This window comes from Megalobrama amblycephala, linkage group LG24 (assembly GCF_018812025.1).
Source record: "Megalobrama amblycephala isolate DHTTF-2021 linkage group LG24, ASM1881202v1, whole genome shotgun sequence".
Lineage (NCBI taxonomy): Eukaryota > Metazoa > Chordata > Actinopteri > Cypriniformes > Xenocyprididae > Megalobrama > Megalobrama amblycephala.
The window spans coordinates 22,997,079-23,012,454 of NC_063067.1; the positions used below are offsets into that span (position 1 = coordinate 22,997,079).

The 15,376-nt window shown below is 39.1% G+C and overlaps 1 protein-coding gene across 1 annotated transcript; it reads right to left on the bottom strand.

Annotated features, from left to right (window-relative positions):
* Positions 1-242: 242 nt before the first annotated feature.
* tgm1 (transglutaminase 1, K polypeptide) lies at positions 243-13,219 on the bottom strand. The gene is made up of 14 exons (XM_048178924.1): positions 12,553-13,219; positions 11,017-11,249; positions 10,539-10,730; positions 10,073-10,324; positions 6,055-6,173; positions 5,826-5,933; positions 4,947-5,124; positions 4,727-4,865; positions 4,352-4,544; positions 4,108-4,261; positions 1,498-1,782; positions 1,249-1,409; positions 922-1,058; positions 243-763 (listed from the first exon to the last, which is right to left on the bottom strand). The coding sequence occupies exons 2-14, from the start codon at positions 11,246-11,248 to the stop codon at positions 619-621; spliced, it is 2,295 nt and encodes a 764-aa protein (XP_048034881.1). The 5' UTR covers position 11,249; positions 12,553-13,219; the 3' UTR covers positions 243-618.
* Positions 13,220-15,376: the final 2,157 nt, after the last annotated feature.

Consider the following 15,376-nt stretch of genomic DNA (forward strand, 5'->3'; position numbering starts at 1 on the left):
GCATTCACTATGTCGGACTCACCGCAGGTAACTCATAATCTGCAGTTGTTACTCCTGTCTCCTGACAAAAACATTGCATGCAGTGCCTGTGGAGTGTGGAAAGTTACTGGAGCGCGCAGCCGCGCACGTCTCTCATAAGGAACGTCACGGCAGTGATTGACAAGCCAGAGGGCCAATCGTTTACGCGATGATCACGTAAACGATTGGCTGATGTTTTTAAGGCCCTACCTCATGCACAGATGATGTATATTAATATTATTCCTTTCAGTGCACCTAATAAATAGTCTTTTATCAGTTAGTAAAGACAGTTTCAAGTAATATTGCAAAAATGTATAAAACAAAACATCCTCTTTAGCACCTTTAAGCCATTTAAAACATGAACAGAAGGTTATTGTACTACACTATTCAAAATTCAGCTGTTTTGGGTCTCATATGTTTCAAGTATTATGTAATGCCTTGAAATTTTGGAGCAAAAATACTCTTTTCTTGCATTTTCTAGAACAAAGCAAGTCTTCAGACATGACTAGAAAAGAAAGTCCTGGATGGAGATCTTCCAAATGAAATTCAGAGCCACTGAAGTTCCAGTGCAGTGCAACTTTGTCCTCTTGTAGAGATTATTCAATTTGCTTTGACAACAATGTTGGCGACTCCATGCACCAGAGATAGCTGACGGCAGTCAAGTGAAGCTAGAAGTTTCTGTGGCCCAGCCTCCAAAGGAACAAACTTCTCCGTCAGAGTCACCGTGGCCAAGCGTTCTATATTTCTGAGAAAAATAAAATAAAATAAAAAAATTAAACCTCTTGCATACTCCAAACTTTTGAATAATAGTTTATGATGTTCTAACAACTGTATATTGAAAGCAGTCATAGATGATAATGAGGACAACCACACATGATGTACGTTTTATATTGAGCATCTTACCCATAGGAAACCTCCCTGACCCTCTGCAATCCCAGACCTTCAAAGCGAAACTTCACATTCTTCAGTGTGCGCTGAAGTGGATTCTGGAAAACGATCGTAGCTTTCAACTCTTTGCCAACTACAGCATCCCCATCAGTCTGAAAGGTAAAGGAGCACACATTTACAACAAGTTTTAGAGATTTCACAGTTGATCTCATAAAACTAATTCACCCAATAAAACCTATAACTGGCTGTGCTTGTTCTAACATTAATTTACCACACATATCAATCTCCAAATATACATACGTATCATTTTGAGTTGAAAACAGAGAAGTCTTTTAAACTCACTTTGATGACTAGGTCTGGTGTGCGCAGTCTGAAGCGAAACTGGGTAGCCAGAACCTGTTTGGTCTGTGTGACCCGTCCAGTGAGTGTGAGCATCAGCATGGCCTGGTCCACCAGCTTGTCTTTATAGTGATCATAGGGCAGACACCACTCCACAGTCTCAACTGATGAGTAAGAGCAAAAAATTAATCTCTAATTAGCATCAGTAATCACCAAATTATTGCCTGAATGCACTCTGTTATGGTCTCTCACCTTCATTGGGTTGGAGATCAATTGGTATCTGGTCTTTCTTCACTGTAGCTTTATACACTCCAGTATAGTACATAACAGCCACCTGGCCGAGGAGACTGAAAGTGCGCTGTTCTGCACTTGTGTTCTTTACCGTGATGGCCAGTTTAGCTTCTGCACCAAGCTGAGGTTCTTCTCCATCCATGGTGATCTGGATGGTGACGTCATCAGCACTGGAGACATCGTAGATACCTGATTTAGAGCCATACTGACAGGCTGTTTCCACAGCAATGCGCTCTTCCTCTGAATCTAAAACAAAGGAATAGTGATGTGATACACTTTTTTTTAAATGTATTAAAAAATACATAAAACAAATGCATTTCACACATACAAAGACTTGAATATACCTCTTTTATGATGAGCATGTTTTTAATTTCTGAATTAAAATTCAAAATGACAACACAAAATGTGTACTTTCTGTGACTTTTTATGTGGAGTGACTCCCCAAAAACTGAATGAATTAACAATTTATGTTATGTTAAAATAATAAATGTAATAATATTTATATTTGTAAAAAATAAATATTCAAAAACTATTAATGATTAAGATGTGTGCTCTATTCAAGGTGAAAGGGAAATGTTAGGTAATACTTTATTTTGATGGTCCCTTTTGAACATTCTGTTGACTATAAGTAACTTTGCAACTGCATGTCAACTAACTCTCATTAGAGTAAGCCTGTCTGCTTAATATACACTAACTCTTTGTTGTGATGCTCTCCTACAGACATTCTACTGACTATAAGTAACTTTGCAACTAAATGTCAATTCTATTATATTCTGCTAACCTGAACCCTACCAGTCTACTAATACTCTACTAACACTCTACTGAGAGTTAGTAGACATGTAGGTGCAAATCTACTTATAGTCAAAAGAATGTTCAAAAGGGACCATCAAAATAATGTGAAACCAACTGTTATTATTACTTTTTACTTGCTGGTCACACAACATGACATTTTTAGAGCCAATAAATTGTAACTTTTTGAAAACGGTGTAAAACATTTTCAGAACTATGACAAGTAACACAATAACTTTGTTATTGTAATTAAGTTGTCTATGCGTTGCATAGATGAGATATCTCCGGAAGGGGGATTAGGGCTGTGTGGTGCAGTTTGAGGTGTCTTGGCAAAAGGGGAGATTGAAACTTTGTATATTTGAATTACCATTGTGTATGAAATGTGCTATACAAATAAAATTGCCTTGCCTTGCCTTGCCTTGCCTTGCCTAAGTTGTTTTTTTTTTTTTTACTTTATTGGAGTATTTTTTTAGGAAACTTTTATATTAGAGCATAATATCATACCTTTTACTTTACCTTTTAAATGAACAACCCGATTGTTTTTTAATGTCGCCATGAAATCAAAATTGACCCTGTTAGTGCATATTACTAGTCTTGTGTTGAACAATTAATCCGTGCAAGTTAATACACAGAAAAAAAATTTTGTCGTGGTAATCTTTAATCAAAATCTGAAAAGTTATGGTGTTCCTACTCGGATGACGTCAGTTTGATGGCTTGGGTTGAAAATGCTTAAATCACTCCCCTCCAACCGTTAGTCTGCTATGAGCGAGAGAATATTCTGTTTCGCTTGGAAATACGTCACAACACTGGAGAAAAGTCGTTTGCAACTTCCGGTTCATGGGGACTTTAATGAACCCATTGATTCTGTTCAGAAACCACACCTGAATGATTAATTCACGAATTGGAGTCAACAATTTCAACGTGTCAGTAATCTGGTCAGAGTGAGTCTCCTCCAACAACTCACTGAATTGTCTTATTTTAAGTACATCAAAAAAAAAGTACTTTTGTACTTTTACTCAAATTAAAAATTAGCACCAATACTTTTAATGGACCACTTCTGTCCTGATTTCTTCAAGGGGAGTGTCTAAGGGTAGGTAAATGGTTTTTCAGATAATCTAATGGATGAAATAAGCTCACGCAAATTACATATGAACACAACCGGAGATGACGAAAAAACATACGGAGAGCAGCAGCTTTTGTTTCTGCTCTGACAGCCACAAGACCAGCCGAACGCTTTGAGTGTGTGTTAGAAATCAGAAATGGTTAAGAACATTGTGCTTGGTATGTTTTTCATCTTCAAGCCAAATTTGGGTCTTCGCCTGACAAAGTTTAAACCCCGTCTGACTGGCATGTTTCCTATAATGTTTAGCGTTAAGTTCAGTAGATGGAGAGTAAACGGTTTTTAGTCTCTGTTTGAACACATTCGACAACATGAACGTTTACATTGCGAAAGCAATCCGGTGAAATAACGTTTTCAACTACCTCTGGAAGAGGTCTAAAGTGGACAAGCTCTAAATGTTTCAGACCCCATTTACACCTGTATTTAGCGTTGTCCACTTCTGATCTGATCTACCAAAACTCATCTTAATACCACTTGATAAGGATTCACAGTTGTATGAAAGAAACTAGAAATGCCTATCCCCCCATAACATCAGGAACATTCAACTTTTCTCCACCCATCTTCTCTTCAAGGTTTTTAAGGTTTATAATTGTCAATCAATCAGACTACTTCAGTTTTTAGTTCCTTTTTAATTCGTTTTCATAGATTTTTTTTTTTTTTACCTTCTGGGTGTTTGTAGAGGTGTGTGATGTCCTCGCGTGTATCAGAGCCAACTGCTTTAGTGCTGATGCAGAGACCGACTGCTTTCTTCTTAATATGGACGGGAGTGAAGGTGCCATCAGCAGTCCGCTGCCAGTAGATTTTATCACTGTTCACCTTGAACAAAAAAAGTCAAATACTCAATACTTACAAGTCTCTTTGGGTCTCATTTAAAAATGAAGTGATAATTAGAAGTGTTAGGTATACCTCTGCAAATACAAACGGTGTGTCATGCTTGAGGTAAACTTGTCCATTCCGGACAGCTGCGACAGAAGCGGGACCACAGCGAAAAACGCCCTGACTGGTCTCTTGAGGGGTGGCATCTACTACTTGCCACCCCCCCATACCCGCGGGTAGATCTGGACGGGCCATCCAGCAGTCATTCCACACATGGAAGTTCCTGCAGAGACGAGGCAGGGACATTTGTATGTTTAATGCCATGTTTTGTTTGATTAATAGTGCAGTATTTGGGAGTAACAGTAATATATGCTAAGATTTTTACACTACAGTTTACTCCATACTTGTCTAGATTTGTTTAAATTTGATAGTTGTTTAAAATATTGTGAAGAAATTTGTGCTAACCAGACAGAATCTCGATTAAGCTCCTCAATCGGCTCATAATTCTCATCCAAATACACATCTGTTGTCAAGGAAACATCTGTGTCATGAGCAGACTCAAAGTTTGTAATGCTCCGGGTGGGAATCCCTAAACACCTCATCACTGAAAATGAGAAAGAGGTTTAATTGATATCCTAATATCAAGGTGACATGTTCTTATGCATTCTCAAACATATGCGCTTACCTGAGGTGGTGACCCCAGAGAAAACCCAGCACTGTCCGTATCTGACCGGTGTTCCTCCATTTTCATAGTACTGTCTCAGGATGTCACTGCTGCCGCTCCAGAACGTGGGAGCCATGCCATTATCGTACGTACCTGACCAGTTGCCTATCAACACACCGTTGTCATCAGGAGCGTTAATCTGTCAAACGACAAAAATGATTCTTCTATTGCATCTGGATATTTTTAATGTTCGAATTTATGCATGGTTCAGTCATGATACTCTTCTGAGTAGCTGATTGTGTGTAGCCATTCAATCTTTCTTTCCTATCTATGCAACCTTATTTTTTGTGTCGACCTGATCCAGCTCAGAAATTAGAATTTCTCTACCCCTCCTCCTCCTCCCCAGCACCACCTGTCTAGATCTGCTACCGGGTTCTGCTGAATTAACCTTGCAGCAGCATCATCTATCCTAATCCCTGTAAAGATGGTCACACACTGGACACCGTATGTGTCTCGTTCAGTTTAAGAGAGCAATCAGTTAATCTAATCATCAAACAGACAAAAGTACACTTTAAGAATGAGTTGTGTCGATGAGTTAGAAGTTTGGTGTTTGAAAAATCAAAGCAAATGGAAAGAGATTCTCTAAATGAAGCATAGACTTCATTCAAGCCACAGAAAGTCAAATGTTTTGCTGTAAAAAATAGCACAATAATATCGCCAGGATGAAGTCATTATTGTACATTAATGATTTACTGTTTTAGCTGTAAAGGACAATTCACATCAAGAACAATAAATATAAATATAACTATAAATTATAAGAGTAGAAAGTTGTCTATATAAGTAGTCCCCACTGGAAAGAAATAATGATATGACCTCTTTAAAAGAAGCATTCAAACTCACCATTGCAGACAAAAGCCTGACCACGTTGACAGGATCCCCCCATCCTGATGCTGGCGCACCACTGCGCTCCAGCAAAAACAGACATGCGGGAAGGATGTTCTTATCAAACTAAAACAGAAGAAGGAGTGGATTTTTAACTCTTTGACATTCAATCTTTGAATGAAATTAAATAAAATCCAAAATTTTCATGAAAACTCTAGATATGTTTATATGGACTGGTTGCTCTGACCTGGCCAAAATTCCACGGCCTGTCTCCGATCTGGCTGTCAGTTCCGTAATAGATTATTCCCATGTCATTTAAAACATACTCTTTCCTCTCTTCCTCATTATCCATGTACACAGAGTCACCTAGAAGAGGAAGAGAAAGTGAATGAAGAGGAGCAGAGTTTCCATTTTACAGCATTTTGGAATGAGACAGACTGTGTTGAAAGGAAAGGACAAAAATAAGGTGGCACTGGACAAACAGGACAAAGCAGGCACTGAAACTCATACTCCTACTAATTCTTAATGACTTAGTTTTCAATTAATGATATATTTGTCTTGATTATATACTTGATGTACTTATATTTATCTGTCCAAATCATGGATGTCACAATTTAAAAGTAATCATACGTTATGGAGCTATGCTTAAAAAGTGGGACCCAGTGGGGACCCAGTGGGGACCCAGAGTCCTCAATTAAAACCTAAATTTTCCACACCACAAATTGACATGCACATCACAACAGCTAACACACACATTCTCCCCTTCTTCTATCCCCTCTCGGAGGCAGAAGTCTCCAAACTCATCCTTTCCAATCACCCACCTGTGCACTTGATCTTATCCCCACTCATCTCCTTCAAGCCATTTCTTTCTCAGTTGTACCCATGCTCATTCATCCCTCATCATCTCTCTTCACACTGGTACCTTTCCCAGCATTTAAGCAGGCACAGGTAACCCCACTGCTATAGAAACCCACTCAAAATCCAGCACATCTAGAAAATTACAGACCGGTTTCCCTTCTTCCATTCATTGCTAAAATACTTGAACCAAGTCTCTACCTTTCTTACTCAGAACAACAACCTCCTGGACAACAACCAGTCTAGTTTTAAAAGTGGACACTCAACTGAGACTGCCCTGCTCTCGGTTATTAAATTATTAGTTCACTTCTGAATGAAAATTTCCTGATAATTTACTCACCCCCATGTCATCCAAGATGTTCATGTCTTTCTTTCTTCAGTCAAAAATAATTTAAGGTTTTTGATTAAAACATTCCAGGATTATTCTCCTTATAGTGGACTTCAATGGTCTCCAAACGGAAGGTCAAAATTACAGTTTCAGTACAGCTTCAAAGGGCTTTAAACGATACCAGACGAGGAATAAGGGTCTTATCTAGCGAAACGATGAGTCATTTTCTTAAAAATACAACTGTATATGCTTTATAAACACAAATGATCGCCTTGCAAGTGGTTCTGCCATTCCGCTTTCCATATTCTTCAAAAAGCATACTCTGTATGTCCTACGCCTTCCCTATTCTACTTACGGAAAAAAACAGAACTGGCGCCGCATTCGTTCCGTAAGTTGAATAGAGAATTTCTTTTCGACTGAAGAAAGAAAGACATGAACATCTTGGATGACATGGGGGTGAGTAAATTATCAGGAAATTTTTATTTGAAAGTGGACTAATCCTTTAAACCTCTGAGACAAGCTTCCAAATGCTCAGTACTCATCTTGATGGATCTGTCTGCTGCTTTTGACACAGTTAACCCCAAGATCCTCCTGTTAACCCTCAAGATGAAGGGCATCTCATGAATTGCACTCCAATGGTTCAAGTCTTACCTCTCAGGTAGGTCTTTCAGAGTGTCATGGAGGGGTGAGTTGCAACATCTAACTACTGAGGTGCCTCAGGGCTCAGTGCTTGGACCACTTCTCTTCTCCATGTACATGTCATCACTAGGATCTGTCATTCAGAAACATGGTTTTTCCTATCACTGCTATGCTGATGACACACAACTCTACCTCTCTTTCCATCCAGATGATCCAACGGTAGCGGCTCGCGACTGAGCCTGCCTGACAGACATTTCTTGCTGGATGAAGGACTACCACCTTCAACTAAACCTTGCGAAAACAGAGCTGTTTGTGGTCCCAGCCAACCCTGCCCTCCATCACAACTTCTCTATTCACCTTTGTTTATCAACTATAACTCCATCCAAGACAGCCAGGAACCTTGTGAATAATGATCAGTAGAACTTGTCAGACCACATTTTTACAACTGCCAGATCCTGCAGATCTGCTTTATACAACATTAGGAAGATCAGCCCCTTCCTATTGGAACATGCTACACAACTTCTCGTCCAAGCTCTTGTTCTATCCAGATTGGACTGTTGCAATGCTCTCTTTGCAGGCCTTCCAGCATGTACTGTCAAATCTCTGCACCTGATCCAGAATGCTGCAGCAAGAGTGGTGTTCAATGAGTCAAAGAGAGTTCACATCACACCTCTCTTCATAAACTTGCACTGGTTGCCAAATGCTGCTCGCATCAAATTCAAGGCACAGTCATTTTCCTACAGAACAACCACTGGCTCAGAACCCCTATACCTGAACTCATTATTTTAGACCTACACACCATCCAGAAGCTTGCATTCTGCACATAAATATAGCCTTGTGGTGTCATCACAAAAAGACACAAAATCACTTTCATGGACCTTTACCTGGACTTTTCTCTACTGGTGGAATGACCTGCCTAACTCAACCCGAGCTGCTGAGTCTTTAGCCATTTTCAAGAAGCTGCTGAACACGCATCTTTTTTGGCAACACTTGACCCTTTAAAGGGTCTCTATGTAGGAATGACACCAAGTGGTCGAAATAGGTACTACAGTCCAAATTCAAAATAATGTTTGCCCCACCCCCTCGTTCAAAGATGCGGGTGGCCAGCTTGAGATCACGCAACAAGAGAGAGCGCAATTGACCCTTCGCAAAGACCCGCCCCCCCCTTAGTTACTGTTGCATTGTCCAACAAGCCGTGGCGCTGTCACGCAACACGCAGTGAAAAATACATCGCGGAGCAAAGAGGATACGGACAACATGTCAACAGACAAGACAAAGCAGGTTACTTATGATATTAAACAAAGTCCCAGTTTTTAAACTCTGTAGTTTAAGAAATTTAAACAATAAAAACTGTTTTGTGGCTCTTTAATGTGTCGTGACAGATTTAGCATCTCAGCTCAAGCGGCTCATGAACCGATCATCTCTTCCTACTAGTCCATTTATAGCATCAAAAAAACATGAAAGAACATGAGAATAAATGTTGTTTCAAACGCGGAAAGATGTCAATATACACAGTTTTTCAAGTTTAACTCCACCGAGGTTAATCTTCTAACTCCTGCTTTGTCGGACAAAATGGCGGATTCAGCGTTCTGATTGGTTAGATCGCTTGTCAATCAAACTCCAGGTGAAGGGTCAATTGACAATGAAAGCTGATGAGACTTACACACTGTAAGCTGATGAGTTGATTTATCTGTGTTTTAATATGCTGTCATTCATAGAGATTTTTAGATGGATGCAGAGGCTTTTGAGGTCAGGTAGAATCTGCGATTCTCTGACACAGTTTGTTTACATGGCTGCAATACGAGGTGTTTTCCACCAACTGGCAACCTGTGATGTCAAAATACTATTGGATAAACTGGCAGAACACGGTTTCACACAGACCAAAACAAAGACAGACATTCCGACATGGAATGCACATTTCAAAGTAGAACATCTGGCTGTAGCATTGTTTTTCTGAGAAACAAGTAGGTGAACTTAGCATGTTTCTGCAAAATATCTGCAAACACATTGGGGAATTTTTATGCTTTATTAAAGTAAAAATCTTACATATATCCCCTTTAATGCTTAAAAAAAAACTTTGCTACATGTACTGTGCTGGACTGACTGGGACTGGTGACAGCACTTGCATATTGTTACCCTATTGTTAATTTAATTGCTTCTATTGCTCTCCTCATTTGTCTGCTAAATGACTAAATGTAATGTAATGTAAAACAAGCTGCTTTAGGTTAATTTAATGTTAGCTAAAAGATATGCAATGCCTAACATATCTAATTGATTTCAACAATAAACATGGAATTTGTGCTTTAATGTCTTTACTGTCAAAGGACAGCGCACCTTAAATGTGGAATGTACCAGATAATATCACACCACAACCCTTTTTCGGTATGTGTACATCCTGATGTTATCATTCCCCTATCTCCTCTCACCCCGCCCTGGTTTGTACCTTCACACCAGGGGTTGAACAGCATGTAGATGTCATTGTCGGGACTGTACGGTGACATGGCCTCGCCCGTTGGGGAACGTGTCGCAACACTGAGCCTGTATTTGCCAATAGGTGCAGCTGGGTGAGAGTTGACAGACAGTTTGATATTTCTGCCTTTCTGTTCAACTATCTTGGCCTCCCAGCAGTTATCCTGGAGATCCTCTACCAAAGGAACAATCACATGTGTGCCTTTGGACACATCTGGGAGATTACCTGAAAGACATATGCACACAAACATATGAAGATGGAGTGACAAATGCTTTTTTAAGACCAAAACATGACTAGTGACATAGTATGGTGTGTACAAATCAAAAGTTTGTGGTCGGTAAGACTTTTGAAAGAAGTCTCTTATGCTCACCAAGGCTATACAGTAAAAACAATGTAAAAGAACTGTTAGGGCTAACGGTTGTAAGATGGAAAAACTGACCTAGTTTCAAATCTAAGTGAAGTTTATCTGTCTTGGAGTTGAAAGGTCGCGAGAGCTCAATCAACATCTGAAAGGTCTGGCCTCTGCGGATAATGAGGTTTTCGCTGCGGTAGCGATCTGTATGATGCTCCAGTCGGTTCTGTTCGTTGTTGGATTTGAGAAGGTTTACAGAACGCGCTTCTAATAAGGTACCTGAAAGAGAGAAAGAGAGCTTGGATGTTGTGTATATTTTATATTGATCCAAAAATGAAAATTCTGGCATCATTTGACTGTCTTCTGTGGAACATTATTAAAAATATTTCCCTTTGTGTTCCACGGAAGAAAGAAAGTCATACAGGTTTGGGATGACATGAGGGGTGAGTAAACGATGTCTGAATGTTCATTATTATTGGGTGAACTATCACTTTAATATTTGTTCAAGACTTATTTTGGAGCCAGAACACTCTCTGCCAATGCATTGGCTGTCCAGTTAGGTTACCTGTCTCTGGCATCTCAGTGGTTTCTGTGGCTCCATCTGTGATGCTAGCATCTGTTGTTTTGCGGCGGCAGCAGCAGCAGCGGAGGCAGCACTTGCGGAACCATGTGCCACATGACCACTTTGTCTCCGACTTCTCTAGCTTCACCTTCTCCGGATCCTCCAGCGGAAGAGTACCGGCTGGGAAGCGGCCAATGGCAGAGCGATTCCTGATTGATATTGTTTCCACAGGCATACTGTGAAATAAAACAGATAAAATTGAGAATTTTTGAAAAATTCAGACAAGCCCACATAGAGGGATAGTTAAAATTCTGTCATCATTTACTCAAGTAGTTTCAAACCTGTATAAATGTCTTTGTTCTGCTGAACACGTAGGAAGGTATTTGGTAATTTGTTAGTAACCAAACAGATTTCGCGCCCCATTTACTATCATAGTATTTATTTTTCCTATTATGGTAGTAAATGGGGTCGAGATGTGTTTGGTTACTGGCATTCTTTCAAATATATTCCTATGTGTTCAGCAGAACAATGAAATTCATACAGGTTTGGAACTATTTGATGGGGAGTAAATGATGACAGAATTTTAATTTTTGGGTGAACTATCCCTTTAATAGTGACACCATTTGTCTAACTAAGACTCTCTCTTTCCTTTATCCCATTTCTTTCGCTTATTCAACAGTTACTAAAAGAATGTTGTGTTAATCACTTTTCACATCCATTTATTTATTGACTGAGTAATCATATAATAAGTGGGGTAATGTACAGACCAGTACAGACAGTCAGTTATCACAAATTAAACCCAGATTAGTTGGTTAAATGAATCAAGAGTGGCAGTAAAAACATTTATAATGCTACAGTACATTTGTATTTCAAATAAATGCTGTTCTTTTGAATTTTCAATTCATCAAAGGATTCTGAAGAATAAAATGTATGACGGTTTCCTCAAAAATCTGAAACTGTCAACATTGATAATAATCAGAAATGTTTCTTGATCATCAAATCATCATATTAGAATGATTTCTGAAGGATCGTGTGACACTGAAGACTGGAGTAATGATGCTGAAAATTCAGCTTTGATCACAGAAATAACATTACATTGTACAATATATTAAAATAGCAAACAGTTCTTTAAAACTGTAATAATATATCACAGCATTACTGTATTTTTATCAAATAAATGCAGCCTTGGTGAGCAGAAGAGACTTTTTTCAAAACCATTAAAAAATCTTACTGACTTCAAACATTTTTTACAGTCGACTGGTCATTATCACAAAATAAATTTCTTCTGGGTCAGGGTCCTGATCACCCTGTGTGGGTTTGTTTTTTAATAATGGCCAGCTCTCTGTACATTATCCCTAATCCCTTACATAACAGTTACCTGGAGAGAAACATACAAATAATCACTGGACATCCAGAATATAAATAGTTTCCAGATATTTATATTGCAGATTAATTCCCCAAACAGTTTCTACTAAAATACAACAGAAGGAATCTTTTCAGGTGAGATCCCTTCATATAATGATAAAGAGTTTTTCTTACTTGTTTTTAGTCCTTTGCAGTTTGTAAGTGTCAGTCTTGTTTATGCCCGTCTCTGCTCTGAAAACACCTGCAGTAATTGTGTCTCATCTGAGTGCGTAGTGTTCAGTATGAACTTAGCTTTGAATTCAGGCAAGTTTCTAGCTTTTACTATTAGGGCAGGGCTTAAAAAAACGTGAATGAGAACGGGTTTGACAGGATGACTTCTTAAATGTTTCTAACTATGAAACGTAATGCATTCAAGTAATTTGAGGGCATGGAAGATTACTCACAGTTTAGCCTGGTCAAGCTACATACAGACCAGGGGTGTTTTCTCTGAGAAGGCAAGAGTAGTAGTGAGACTATTTTTAACAGTACAAAAAATAAAATAACACATACTAAATATATCATTTAATGCATTAACCATTGATTTTCATAATGTAACAGAGTACCAACACCAGTGGATGAAGTTATAGAGAGAGCATCACGTTGAGCTCAGTGTGTTCTCATTATGTTCTAATGAGTGCTGTGAAATACACACACCTCTGTTGAAATAATGACTTATGATATGTATTTCTCAAACACACACATATGGTCAGTGAAAGTTTGTATAGCTTGATTTTGGTGGCAACGCAACAATTGGGTAGGACATAGCACACAACAATATCTGATAAAATGATAGACAGACAGACAGGCAGACAGACAAACAGATAGATAGATAGATAGATAGATAGATAGATAGATAGATAGATAGATAGATAGATAGACAGACAGATGGATATACAGACAGACAGAGAGACAGAGAGTGATAGATAGATAGATAGATAGATAGATAGACAGACAGACAGATGGATATACAGACAGACAGACAGATAGATAGATAGATAGATAGATAGATAGATAGATAGATAGATAGATAGACAGACAGACAGACAGACAGACAGATGGATAGATAGATAGATAGATAGATAGATAGATAGATAGACAGACAGACATACGGACAGACAGACAGACAGAGACAGATGGATATATAGACAGATAGATAGATAGATACACACAGACAGACAGAGACAGATGGATATATAGACAGACAGATAGACAGATAGATAGATAGATAGATAGATAGATAGATAGATAGATAGATAGATAGATAGATAGATAGATAGATAGATAGATAGACAGACAGACAGACACACAGACAGACACACAGACAGAGACAGATGGATATATAGTAAATAGTAAACTCAAAAGCCAAAAATGTAAGAAATCTTGTGGTGCTGACAGCATTCTGGGTGAAATGCTGAAACACAGCACACCTGAGCTGCAGACGGCTGTGCTCAAATTATTCAACACTGTACTTAGTTCAGGCTGTTTTCCTGACATCTGGAGCCAAGGACTTATTACCCCAATTCATAAGAGTGGGAATAAATTGGACCCTAATAATTTCAGAGGCATTTGTGTGAGCAGTAATCTGGGGAAGTTATTTAGCAGTATTTTAAACAATAGAATTGTAAACTTCCTTACCGAACACAATGTCCTGAGTCCGAGTCAGATTGGCTTCCTTCCAAATCACAGAACAACCGACCACATTTACACCCTACACACCCTAATCAATAAACACGTAAAACAGACCAAAAACGGAAAAATATTTGCATGCTTTGTCGATTTCAAAAAAGCTTTTGATTCTATTTGGCACGACGGATTATATTACAAACTTTTACAAAGCGGTGTAGGGGGTAAAGCTTACGACATTATTAAATCAATGTATTCGAACAACAAATGTGCAATACGAATTGGCAACAAACATACAGAATTCTTCACCCAGAAGACAGGAGTGCGGCAGGGCTGTAGCCTGAGTCCAACGCTGTTCAACATTTACATTAATGAACTAGCGGTGCAGCTGGAACGGTCTACAGCTCCCGGACTCACTCTACAAGACAAGAACATCAAGCTCTTGCTGTATGCAGATGATCTGGTGCTGCTGTCACCCACTGCACAGGGACTACAGCAGCACCTGGACCTGCTGGACGACTACTGCCAGAACTGGGCCCTGGCAGTAAACCTCAAGAAGACCAACGTTATGGTCTTCCAGAAAAAGCCCAGATGTCAGGAACACAGATACCAGCTCAGTCTAGGCAGCACCGCCCTAGAACACACGATGCAGTACACTTACCTCGGTCTGATCATCACTGCATCGGGGAGTTTCAGTATGGCAGTGAATGCTCTCAAAGATAAAGCTCGAAGAGCTCTATACGGCATCAAGAAAAAATTCCAAAACATTGACTTACCAATTCCAATTTGGTGTAAAATCTTTGATAGTGTGATTCAGCCCATTGCGCTGTATGGAAGTGAGGTTTGGGGTCCACTCAGTGATCAGAGCTACACTAGATGGGACAGACATCCAACAGAAGCCCTACACACAGAATTCTGCAAAATGATCCTAAAATTACAAAGAAGAACACCCAATAATGCATGTAGGGCAGAATTAGGCCGATTCCCATTGATTATTAATATGCAAAAAAAAGATCCCTCAAATTCTGGATGCATCTAAAATCAAGTCCCACAGAATCGCTACATTTTAAAGCATTACAAACCCAAGAACTGAACCCCGAAAAGAGTCCCCTCAGTCAGCTGGTCCTGAGACTTACTAACCTGACTAACTCTACTAACACTAACCAGTCTCAGACCAGCACTGCTTCTCCAAACATCAAAATAAACCAAATTTTCAAACAATCTAAAAATACATATCTGGAACATTGGGATGAGGAAACTAAAACACAAAGTAAATTACAATTCTATCGAACTCTAAAATCAAATTATGAATCAGAAAAAATTCCAAAGTGTCAAA

Coding starts and splice junctions, on each gene's coding strand:
- tgm1 (XM_048178924.1), bottom strand. CDS start 11,248: ATGCCTGTGGAAACAATATCAATCAGGAATCGCTCTGCCATTGGCCGC. Junction 5,934..6,054: donor GGCCGTGGAATTTTGGCCAG/GTCAGAGCAACC, acceptor CTTCTGTTTTAG/TTTGATAAGAACATCCTTCC. Junction 4,866..4,946: donor CTCTGGGGTCACCACCTCAG/GTAAGCGCATAT, acceptor TCTCATTTTCAG/TGATGAGGTGTTTAGGGATT.